This window comes from Eubalaena glacialis, chromosome 17 (assembly GCF_028564815.1).
Source record: "Eubalaena glacialis isolate mEubGla1 chromosome 17, mEubGla1.1.hap2.+ XY, whole genome shotgun sequence".
NCBI lineage: Eukaryota > Metazoa > Chordata > Mammalia > Artiodactyla > Balaenidae > Eubalaena > Eubalaena glacialis.
In genome coordinates this window covers 44,419,742-44,432,832 of record NC_083732.1, presented here as the reverse complement: position 1 = coordinate 44,432,832, position 13,091 = coordinate 44,419,742, and the positions used below count along the sequence as shown (strand labels likewise).

The 13,091-nt window shown below is 37.2% G+C and overlaps 1 protein-coding gene across 3 annotated transcripts in view; it reads left to right on the top strand.

Moving 5' to 3' along the window:
* Positions 1 to 13,091, top strand: part of RUNX1T1 (RUNX1 partner transcriptional co-repressor 1) — a 134,898-nt gene that overhangs the window by 89,229 nt on the left and 32,578 nt on the right. For all 3 annotated transcript variants that reach the window (XM_061171278.1, XM_061171277.1, XM_061171279.1), the window contains one exon: positions 1,070 to 1,251. In XM_061171278.1, coding sequence (XP_061027261.1) covers positions 1,070 to 1,251 — 182 coding nt within the window. The remainder of the gene's footprint in view (positions 1 to 1,069; positions 1,252 to 13,091) is intronic.

Sequence of the window (13,091 nt, the reverse complement as noted above, 5' to 3'; positions counted from 1 at the left end):
GGCAGCTGGTTTCTACAAATAAAACCCTTGTGTTGCAAAGATATTTATGTTACTGATCTTTCCATGAATTTGGAGAATTGTGTTATTGGGAATGAGTACTATTCGTACTCCCATACTATACGCTCCCTTCCAAAAAAGTAAAAAATAAAAGACACAGAGGAGAAAAAGCAACAACTCTCTGGATATATAATGTCAGAGTAAGTTTACTTTTCAGAGTAAAATTCTGTCTAATGCTTTTCTGTGTGTGAAATTGTCTCCTTTCCTCTTACTACATTTGAGATTGCCAGAATCATCAACAAGTGTGTTTGTTCTCAGTCTTTTTCTAAGTGCTGGGCTTGGTGAGGAGTCAGAGTGATGGGTACACAGGATTTCTTCTGTTTAAATATATACCTTCCTTAGAATAAGTGTGATGCAAAGAAAGCAGATTACCTTTGTAAACTAGTAGTATATGCTGCTTTGTGCATGAATCCTAAACAGGATATCTGATCAGACTCAGGCCAATACTGAAATGTTGTGCAAATCTGATGATTATTAAAAACAATCTCTATGTTCATCTCTCTGTTTTTTCACTTGAAGTTAGTAGTTGACCAAAGATATTTCATAGGATTAGCCTTTTTCACCTGGGTAAGTAACTAGATACAAAACTGAATGTGTCAGGGAGCCTATTTTGAGGTTAATTGAACCATGTATGTATTTAATGTACCCTCTGTCTTCCTTGTGGAAAACAAAAGTTGCTCGTAGATGGAGCTGGAATCTGATATCCTGTAGAGCTTATAATGCTTGAGTATGAGGGGATCTTAAAATAAGTAAGAGCCACTCCCAGTGTTATTAATGGGGCTGAAGGTAGGAGGGGTGAGACATCCCTCAGACATCTCACCCAACCCAGGCCCAGAGGGAGGCTAACACTGTAGCCAGTCCTGAGAGTTGTGCCTGAGAATTGCATGCATTCAGTGGCGTTGTGTTTAGCCAAGTTGTGGGATCCGGTCCGCCAGTGTTTGAAAAGTGGAGTAGGTCCACTGGGTAAAAGGAGCCTTTGGGCTATCCTCTCATTCCTGTCATGCCCCTGCAGGCCAACTTGCCTCTTCTGCAGCGTGAGCTCCTCCACTGCGCAAGGCTGGCCAAACAAAACCCTGCCCAGTACCTCGCCCAGCATGAACAGCTGCTTCTGGATGCCAGCACCACCTCACCTGTTGACTCCTCAGAGCTGCTTCTCGATGTGAACGAAAACGGGAAGAGGCGAACTCCAGACAGGTGAGAGGGAGGAGGACCCCAGACCTGCAGTATGAGGACATGTTTCATGTCATGTTTAAACTGCTGACCGACACCTTTTGCAAAATAATAATAAGCTAGAGTGGCCATCTAGGGAATCTTGCTCTGGCCTGGGGTGTTACAGAGTGATGAGTCTCTGGCCTGTGTCATTTAGCTTTTTGTGCAGGTTAATCTTTGCTACTTGTAATTTTTTTTTTTTTTTTACGTTTAATTGACCTACAACACTATGATATTTCCAGATGTACAATCTAGTGACTTGATTTTTCTATACATTACAAATGGTCACCACCACTGCTTGCAATATTAAAGGAAAAGGTAAAGATGAATGATATTCAAATATGCCAAGTGCCACTGATGGTTATTAGACACACAGTCAATACAGGCATACTTTGTTTTATTGCACTTTATTGTGCTTCACAGATACTGCTTTTCTTTCTTTCTTTCTTTTTTCTTTTTCTTTTTCTTTTTTTCTTAAAAACAAATCGAAGGTTTGTGGCACTCTGCATGGAATTACTCTATTGGCACCATTTTTCCAGTAGCAGTTGCTCATTTTGTGTCTCTGTGTAATTCTGTGAGAATTTGGTAATTCTCACAATATTTCAAACTTCTTCATTATTATATTTGTTATGGTAATCTGTGGTCAGTAATCTTTAATGTTAACCATTGTAATTGTTTTGGCATTTTTTACAAATAAAGTATTTTTTAAATTAAGGTATATACATTTTTTTTAAGACATAGTGCTACTGCACAGTTAAGAGACTACAGTATAGTGTAAACATAACTTTTATATGCACAGGGAAACCAAAAAAAATTGTGTGACTGGCTTTATTGTGATATTTGCTTTACTATGGTGGTCTGCAACTGAACATACATTATCTCCAAGGGTATCCCTGTATTAAAATTATCATTTACTATGTAATTCATCCCAACCACATATTTTACCCTTCAGTGTTAGGAAATTTGTTATTCTAAGTTTTCTCAAAACATGGTGGTTTTGAAATCTGGCCTAAGCACAATGCAGTAGCTATTTAATTTGGGTTTTATATGAACTAAGAGAAAACTTCTGGGAAGCTAGATGGATTGAGTGAAGATAAGAGTTAAGTAATAGAACTTATAGATGACATTTTGCTGAAAAATTTTATCAGTCAATATTCATTCTATCAGGTACTCTGCTCTAATAACTGAGAATTCTAAGAAATGTAAAATAAAACCCCTTCTCCATTAAACCTTACGAATTAGTTGTTGAATAAGGCATACACATGAAACTTCCAATGTACCTTACTAAAATAATTTTCCTGAATACCTCAGCCTCATATATAAATATTTTCTAATACAGGAATATAAAGTCTTATCAGCATCTTGCATAGTATTTGTAAAATATGGAGAACCTTAAAATGAAACTATATTCAGAAACTTATTTGTTATATGCTTTGTTTCCTTTTTCTACTTATCCTTTCACTCTTTCTGCATTTTATCAGGGAAGCGTAGACCAGCCTTTGAGAGGTTAACACCCTGGCACAGATTCCTAGGAGCTTATGATCCTTGGAGCTGCTCAGAGACATCTATCTGTGACCAACTTAGCTACCATTAAGTGTATAGTTGCTTTGCAAATCAGAATGTTATTAAAAGCCAGCCAGTTTACATACAGTCATTACATAATCCTCTGTTAAGCAGTTTTTATGCTACAATTTCTGGAATTTTTCTCCTCTTGACATAGGATCTCTTAATAGTTTAAAATGCCTAAAGCAAAAGATTAAACGTTAGTTTACTTCTGACGTACTGTAGACCCCCCTCCATACATGACCTACCAACAGTGCTACTTTCTTATTTTCGCAAGTTGTATTTCCATAGTCATATTTAAGCATTTAGTACTTTAGCTTTTAAAGGCAGCTGCTTAATCGAGGTGTCTGAGTGGTGTGTCCACATGATACTAAAAACCAAGAAGCAGCCCAAAGGTAGATGATTCACATGTGTATTCCTGTCTGATCCTAACCATTTACCCTGCAGGGAATCAGTACTACGTGCTGGTATTGAGATGTTTCAGCTCCATTTTTCCAAGATAGTGTGGTAAAGGAATTAAGGAGAGACTAGATGGAAAATTGGGAAGAAGAACATTTATTTGGGTGGAGGAGAGAGAGGATAACAGGGAAAGGTTTAGATAGCTGTGATAAATGTAAAGGTAATCCTATAGGCAAAATTGGAAATGGACACAATCTATTCTAGAAACTCTAACTGCTAAATAACCATAACAGGCAGAATGAAAACTTGCTTTATCCACTTCTCTATATTCCCAGCACTTTTCTCCACTGGTTCTTTCCCAGTGTTTTATATGTGAATATACTGTGACTTTAGACCTCCCTTGAACAGTGCTGAGGTAAGCCCTTGGCAATGTGCTAACATTGATATGGAAACTTCATATAAATTCCACAGAAAATCAGCATTTTTGTTTTGATGATCTGTAGCTGTGTGTGCATGCATGTTTGCATTCAGTCAGGTAGAACTTTCTTAAAAGAGCCTTCAGTGTTTTTCTCCCTCTGGTTATCCATAGAAAGTTGCTGGAGTCAGAATTCACACAGTTGCTCTTTGGGTGGAACATTCTTTTTCAAGTGGAACCCTGAAGTGTGCGTTATAATGGAAAGATGGCAAATGGATTTCCTTAGAGTTAGGAGGAAGGGTAATGAGACTATGTTGTGTAAATACATTTGTATCTTGTGGGAATTTGATCAGAGCCAAGAAAATATGGACCTCTACAGTATTTCTTTGCATATATTTTCTGCATCTTGTTTGCATGTGCATTTTTCTCTTCTCTGGTTATTTATCTGTATATCCAGATCTACTATATGAAATTTTATAGAGTATGGAGCTGTTTGACAGCAGAGCTTTTTTTTTTGTTTTACTGAATGTTTTGTTGGTGCATATGGTCTGACATGGATGAGCAGCCACGGTGAGATTTTGGAGTCTATTAAACTGGCTCATTAAAAAGATCAATCTGTTTCTGTAATAACGCTGGGAACCATCAGTCACTAAAAGAGGGAAAAACTGACACCTGAGGAGAAAACACATTTTGATAATTTGTTCATGACATGTCACGAACAAAAGCGCGCTCTATATTTTGTTTACAACTTTGGGGCTTAAATTCTGTGATGATTGCTGATTTAATCTACTAAACAGTCCTCACGTATTTCAGGGATGGGTTTTGGCAAATGTAACTTCTCATCCTTAAATGTGATTGTCACTGGTTATATTTTTTTCTTTTTTTAAGCATTACTTTTATTTACAGAGAAATGAATACTCTGGGGAAGTCTATGGATTTTTTTTTTTTTTTCCTGTATGGAACAGTAAAATTTATTCTACTTCTTTAAAAAAATAGCTCTAGGGTGAGTCCCTGAACAACTATACTAGATTTGTAGGTCTGTGGTAGAATAACTTAGAACCCAAATTAGACAATTTTCATTTAAAAATCGTGCTATTTTTTTCCTAAAATGTTAGAGAAAGTTAATAGAAAGTTCTGATTTCTATTCTTTGTTCATATGTAAAAGTTTACTGTTTATCTTGCCATTTTGTAATGGGAAAAGCTGAGGAAGGGAATACAAACCTTTTTTGGAGCTGATTAAATGAAGAGACCACTTTCAAACAGAGACTAGAAGTTGAGTCCTCTTTAAAACTGCTCACCATGATGGTCATGAAAACACAGTTTCAAATGGAGTGAGGAGGGAAAGAGCAGTTAGACAAAGGCTGCATTTTTTTGAGACTACAAAATAGTTAAAAATGACTACGTTTAAAAGGATACATTTTTTTTTTTGTTAATTATCATTTGATGTCTTTTCTCACAGCTTTGATGTTGCAGCTTTTGTTATATTTGTCTTTAACATTGTGCTCTCACCTGTCATGCTGATTTTCTGACTCAGAATCTTTCTGGCTTAAATTGAATGATCATTGGTTTTGTATGGGTAACACTGTCTCCACTGCCTTCCTCCCCGTTTCAAGTGATTTATGTTAAATATAAATCCCCTTCATCTACCTATCTCTATATCTATATATTTATATATAATCATTTTAATGTAATTATGCTTTAAATTACTCTCAGTTTAACACATCTTGGTTTTTATTATGAAGGCCAGATGGTTGCATTAATATGTATTTCCTCCACCCCCAATTATTAAACATTATTTTCTAAAAAGATTTTCTTGAGCTTTAGAAGTATGTAATTTGTTAGCTGGGAGCAATCTTATAGATTTACGAGGCCAATCCTTTATCTTGAGAAAACTAAGGCCGAAAGAACTTGCTTAAAGTTACAGAGCTTCTTAGTGGAGAAATTTACCTACCTGAAATCTTCCAGTTGCACAAAATATGATTTAATGTGCAGAATGTAAACAAGGAAAGCTTAACTAAGAATTGTGTCTTTTTCCCTCCTTACTTTCCCTCATTTATTTTTTCTCTGTAATTGCTCACGTGGGCAAATGCAACAGTATAATATTCTGAGGTTTTATAAATTTTTATAATGATAGAGGATTCACAGTAAGCCAGATTTCCTGGCTTAATGAGTAAACTAGAAAACACTGAATGTTGGAGGGTCATAAGGCAGTCATTTTGAAACCGTGTTGGTTGAATGTATAAGATTTGTCAGCAAAGAACACACCAGCTGAACCTATTAAATCCATTTTTCCTTTTCTGCAAAATGAATGAGATTTCAATATTTTTGTCTTTCTAAAGAGAAAAGATAGGTGCACTTTATAAGGAATTGTAGGGACTTCCCTGGCGGGCCAGTGGTTAAGACTCAGCACTTCCAATGCAGGGGGCATGGGTTCAATCCCCGATTGGGGAACTACAATCCCATATGTCACGCGGCACGGCCAAAAAAAAAAGAAAAGAAAAATTTTAAGGAATTGTAGAATTAATTGACTATGCAAATAAGAATTAAATTTTTATTATCTGCCGCATTCAGTTTTCTGTGAAAAAATATAAGGGATTTATATTATATTCACACATTCTTGTTTTGTGTTGCATTTTTTAATGCATTCATCAGTTTCAAGAAGAGAGTAATCATCCCTGTAGAAATAATTTTTTCTTTTTTTTGTATTAGTCATATCAATTGTGGAGGCTTCTAGTGAAATTGCATTAAGTTGCATTTACATGATGAGAAAGATTGTGTGGCTGTAGAGAACATTTTGGTCTCCACACTCCAGCCTCAGTGTAAACTTGCTACTTATTTTTGCTGCTCTCCTAGGGTCTGGCTCTGCTGAACATTGTTCATGCCTTAGTCTATATTCTGACTGATGGTTTCTGTTCTTTGCCCTAGTTCTTATATATAATAATTCTATTCATACTTTGCAGGCTAACTCAAGACAGGTTCTGCTATTTGAATGAAGGCTTCCCAATCATGAATATTATAATAATGGTTACTATTTACTGAGCACTTAAGATGTGCCAGGCCCATGCTAAATAATTTACACATGAACACACAGCACTTATTTCCTGACAGTCCTATTGCATAGGTTCAGGCTGGCTGGATAATATGTCTGAGGTCACATGGCTTGTAAGAGGCACTGATGGGATTCTAAACCCTAGGTTCTCTGACTTGAATGCCCACACTCTTTTAACTATGTTTGTAATACCCCAGCCTCTGAACGCCTCAACTTGAAAAATAAGTGCTTTGGTTAAGTTGTTGAATGCCAAATATGTGTTAGGCTCTTTATGTAGAGTCTCTCATATAGTCCTCTCAGTAGCTCTGAAATAATTGCCCCTGTTCTGTGACTCATAGAGATTAAGCCTCCTCAGTTCATATGGCCAGGAAATAGCAGAGCCAAAATTTGAAGTCAGCTCCATAGCCCCTGCTCTTTCAAATGTAGTGATCTTTTCGCCTTCTGATCTCCCATACCACTTTTGTACTCTTTTTATGGTACCTACTGAGTTCAGGTCCTGCGTAACAGTATAGAAGTCTTGTACCACTAACTAAACTGTGTTTATGGTAAAAAATTTCTTGCTAGCACGCTTCCAAAAAGCATTTAAGTCTACTACTAAACCATAATCTTAGGAGGGTGTTGGGGATCCTGTCCTGCTTACTTTTGTATGTCCAGTAAAGCTCAGGATAGTGCATGTTACACATACCGGCTACCGAAAACAAAACAAAGCAAAACACCACAAACACAAAACAACAACAACAAAACACTAGTTGAACAAATAAATAATCAAAATTAAACTTAATACAGTCGTTTTTAGCAGTATAGCAAATGGCCCTCTCCCCTAAGAGTTTTTTTGCTTTCTTGTTTACTTTCTTTCTATCATTTTAAAAGATGTGTCTCTGAAACACCTACAGCCATGAAAACAGCCAGGAACAAAGTGCCATGATTGATTCACTAACAAGAAAAAATTAGAGGGCTCCAGTTGAAATGTGTAGATGACGGATTAGAATAAGAAAGCGTAGTTCCACAGGCTAGAAAGCCCAGAGATAAACCCACACACATGTGGTCACCTTATCTTTGACAAAGGAGGCAAGAATATACAATGGAGAAAAGACAGCCTCTTCAATAAGTGGTGCTGGGGAAACTGGACAGCTACATGTAAAAGAATGAAATTAGAACGCTTCCTAACACCATACACAAAAATAAACTCAAAATGGATTAAAGACCTAAATGTAAGGCCAGACACTAAAACTCTTAGAGGAAAACATAGGCAGAACACTCTATGACATAAATCATAGCAAAATCCTTTTTGACCCACCTCCTGGAGTGGAAATAAAAACAAAAATAAACAAACGGGACGTAATGAAACTTAAAAGCTTTTGCACAGCAAAGGAAACCATAAACAAAACGAAAAGACAACCCTCAGAATATGAGAAGATATTTGCAAATGAAGCAACTGACAAAGGATTAATCTCCAAAATTTACAAGCAGCCCATGAGCTCAATATCCAAAAAACAAACAGTCCAAAAATGGGCCCAAAAATAGAACTACCGTATGACCCAGCAATCCCACTACTAGGCATATACCCTGAGAAAACCATAATTCAAAAAGAGTCATGTACCACAATGTTCATTGCAGCTCTATTTACAATAGCCAGGACATGGAAGCAACCTAAGTGTCCATTGACAGATGAATGGATAAAGAAGATGTGGCACATATATACAGTAGAATATTACTCAGCCACAAAAAGAAATGAAATTGAGTTATTTGTAGTGAGGTGGATGGACCTAGAGTCTGTCATACAGAGTGAAGTATGTCAGAAAGAGGAAAACAAATACTGTATGCTAAGACATACATATGGAATCTAAAAAAAAAAAAAATGGTTATGAAGAACCTAGGGGCAGGACAGGAATAAAGACGCAGATGTAGAGAACGGACTTGAGGACACAGAGAGGGGGAAGGGTAAGCTGGGACGAAGTAAGAGAGTGACATGGACTTATATATATTACCAAATGTAAAATAGATAGTGGGAAGCAGCCACATAGCATAGAGGGATCAGCTCAGTGCTTTGTGACCACCTAGAGGGGTGGGATAGGGAGGTTGGGAGGGAGACGCAAGAGGGAGGTGATATGGGGATATATGTATACATAAAGCTGATTTACTTTGTTATAAAGCAGAAACTAACGTACCATTGTAAAGCAATTATACTCCAATAAAGATGTTAAAAAATAAAAATAAAGTAAAAAACAAACAAAAAACAAAGATGGGCCCAAGGCCTAAATAGACATTTCTCCAAAGAAGACATACAGATGGCCAACAAACGCATGAAAATATGCTCAACATCACTAATCATTAGAGAAATGCAAATCAAAACCACAGTGAGGTATCACCTCACACCAGTCAGAATGGCCATCATCAAAAAATCTACAAACAATAAATACTGGAGAGGGTGTAGAAAAAAGGGAACCCTCCTGCACTGTTGGTGGGAATGTAAATTGATACAGCCACTATGGAGAACAGTATGGAGGTTCCTTAAAAAACCAGGAATAGAATTACCATATGACCCAGCAGTCCCACTACTGGGCATATACCCTGAGAAAACCATAATTCAAGAAGATACATGTACTGCAATGTTCATTGCAGCACTATTTACGATAACGAGGACATGGAAGCAACCTAAATGTCCATCAACAGGTGAATGGATAAAGAAGATGTGGCACATATATACTGGAATATTACTCAGACATAAAGAGGAACAAAATTGAGTTATTTGTAGTGAGGTGGATGGACCTAGAGTCTGTCATACAGAGTGAAGTAAGTCAGAAAGAGAAAAACAAATACCGTATGCCAACGCATATATATGGAATCTAGAAAAATGATACTGATGAACTTAGTGGCAGGGCAGGAATAAATACGCAGATGTAGAGAATGGACTTGAGGACGAGGGGAAGAAGAGGCTGGTATGTAGTAAGAGAGTAACATTGACATGCGAACACTACCAAATGTAAGATAGATAGCTAGTGGGAAGCTGCTGCATAGCACAGGGAGATCAGCTCGGTGCTTTGTGATGACCTAGAGGGATGGGCTAAGAACGGTGGGAGGGAGGCTCAAGAGGGAGGGGATATGGGGATATATGTATGCATATAGCTGATTCACTTTGTTGTACAGCAGAAACTAACACAACATTGTAAAGCAATTATACTCCAATAAAGATGTATTAAAAGAAAAAACAAAAACGTGGTTCCAGGCAGCAGGAGCAGTAGCAACTGAATACTTCAGCAGTGGTCAGCAATTAGTGAAGACAAGGGGACAGCCGCTCCCAGGCAGTCTGACTGTTCAGCAGATGGAGAGCTCCAGGGACATGTGCCTGAAGGTTTCCACCTTCTCCTTGGGGGAGGGAAGGCTCTGGGAACCCACATATTGTAATCCTTAAGGGTCCAGGTATCTTGTTTTTGTCTGGAGGGGCCAACATCTACCTGCATCTATCTTATTTACTCCAGAAGGTGTTAGCCCGCTGCTCAGGAAGTTATCTCCTAGGTTGTGGTTCAGCAATAGAGAGATGGAAGGCACTTCTTTCCATGTGGCCCAGTAGTGTTGGTCCTGTGTCACTCAGTGCTTTGTTTTTCACCATCTAAACATCCCACTTCCTGCAGGGTGATATTTCTGCAAACATAGAAATCCCCGCAGGTTGTCCATGAAGAATCAGGTTTGATTTTCTTTTTAAGGAAGCAGGGGAATTTGTGATGTATTTTGTTTCAGATATATTATTCAATACCAATATAGGGTGTTATATAAAATTCTTATCTAAACTCACCTATTTCCTAAAAATTCCTGAAGAGACCTTTGACTGAGTTGTGTTTTGAAAATATGATGCCCTAAATGACCACTCCCCTGCCCTTTAATTCAGTGTCTAGTCTTTCTGTGGAAGCCTTAACAAACTGCATGTGTTAGAAAAAGGAAGGAAGCTTTGTTTAAGATTAAGTTATTAATGTCTTTGGGCTTTACTTTAACAGAACTGTCACCTCCTGAGATTTAGATGTATGCTTCTTTCTAAAATACAAAAGTAAAGAATTGGTTTTTTTTTTAAAGACTCAGCCAGTATCTCAGCCCTGGTTCTGGCTGAGATGCCTGCAGAGTAAGACGAGGGCATGATAAGGCCAAGATAATGTGTCCTGGGGTAGGGCAGAAGGACCTATGCCAGAGAAGCTTATGAGACCAGCAGCAGGACTTTTTTTTGGAGAAGAAAGTTATAGAGTGACTTTCAAGTTTCTATTTTGGTGGCTAAGTAGAAGGTGGCATAATTGACTGGTGCAGGAAGTACCAGAGAAAGACAAGGTCAGTTTAGACATGTGCTGTTTGAAATACGTGTGGTCAGTTGGAGAAGTCAGCACCTAAGGCATGTATTTATTTGTAACAGGACTAATATCAGAATTTTTAAGTTTCTTCCTTGCCATTCTCAGGTTTATTATGCTGTACCAATTTGCCTTTCCCTAGAACAATCTTTTAGTGCTGTTTTCCCCACTTAAAAAACATTTTAATCTAGAAAAAAACTTATGTCTGTTCCTGTCATGTAAGAAATTGATTGGTCCTTTTATTCTAGTTATTGCCACGATCTTAATAATTTCTTTCTTCATTCTTCCCCATTTTCATGTTACTAAGGAATTGTCAGTGCATACTAGCCTATTATGACATTTAAAATATTTTATATAAAGGAAAGTTTTTTAAAAAGTTTGTTTTCTTTCTCAAATAAGTCAGTTTACAGCCTCTGTTTTGAGGAGCTGAGAGAGAACAGCCTGAAGTGGGGTAAAGTGTAAATTAGGTTGTCTCTTAAGTGTTTTTTTTTTTTTTAAACACACATTGTTTCCTATTAGTTTCATTTTACTGGGCAGGAAACTGAAGCCAGGTTATCTCAGGGTCACACAGCTGAGTCCTGAGCAGTCTTCTACTCTTAGGACATCAGACCCTGAGAGAGAAGTGATTGGGATCTAATTGTTGAAGTAGTTAGGTTATATTCAGGAAAATTTCTCCTGGAAGGGAGATAGAATATAAAAAACAAACCAAAAAATGCCTTCTAGAAACCCATGAGACATGACAGACTTCCCACTAGAATTTGAGTTATTTTGAGAGTATGGCTGGTATGGGACAATGAAAAGTATTTGTTAGTTTTGCCTAATACATTTTGAGAAGGTAAGAAACATTCAAATTTGGAATTTGCCCCCAGGCAAATGAGGTTTTAGATAGTTTTAGGCATTTCTAAGAAGCAGACAAACAAATAGCAATTAAGTTGTTTTGGTTAGCTTTCTGGACATAACATCCTTTGGATAGGGTTGACTTTATAGGTAGACATGAGTGATTGGAAGAAGCACAGGGGGACTTCTCATAACTATTTCTGTGGGCCGTTTGAATGCTTTGCTGCTAAAATATACCTACCTCTGTGAGGTGATGAGCTTTATTGTTTCAATAACTGCAAGAGTGCTAAGACCCAGAATAGGGACTGTCACTGCAAGGACGTGATAGAAATGACAGGACAGACTCAGGAGCTAGCCCTGCTTCTTAGGACATTACTGTCCTTGCTTTAGGAGGGAAAAAAGCTTCAATACAGGCTCATTGAAGTAATAGCACTGATCAGAGGGTTGATCTGACAGCAAAGATAAATAACGTATCTAACTACTTTGAAAATAGTAAGAATTCTTCCAGTGTTGAATGTTCTTGTTATCTTTGAACAAGGAGACACAAAACCAGTAAGTTGAGTTGGTTTGACACAATTGGATCAAAGATGTTTTGATATTTAGAAATGTTTTGATGTTTATATATTTAGGCTGCTATAAGGTATTTAGAGAATATTTTCTATTTTTGCACAAAAAATCAGCTGTAAATAGTACGTTGTTCAAAGCAAAGAACAGAGAAGTTCTCTGTTGGTTCAGGTGGTTGACTTAGACAAAATTTGACTGTTAGATTTGTGTGTTTCGATCTACATAACCATGACCTTTTATTTATTTGTTTATTTACTTATTTAAATTGAGGTGTAGTTGATGTACAATATTATGGAATTTTCAGGTGTACAACATAGTGATTTATAATTTTTAAAGGTTATACTCCACTTATGATTATTATAAAATATTGGCTATATTCCCTGTGCTGTACAAATGACATTTAGAAATAAATATAGAATAACTGAATTGCAGAGTTTTCAAAGTAGAAGGGACCTCAGAAATTATCCTAGTCCAGTGGTTTTCAAACTTGATTTTAGCAGCTTTTTCCTTCCAAAATGAAACCTTAGGTGGAACCTCAACTTTTAAAATAGATAAGAATGATAAGTGGGTTCCTCTGGCCCTTTAAATCTTGATTGTTTGGGGTAAAAGCTCTTTATTGCCCGCAGAATCCCTAAGCACCTCAAGTGGCACAGTTTGAAAACCACTG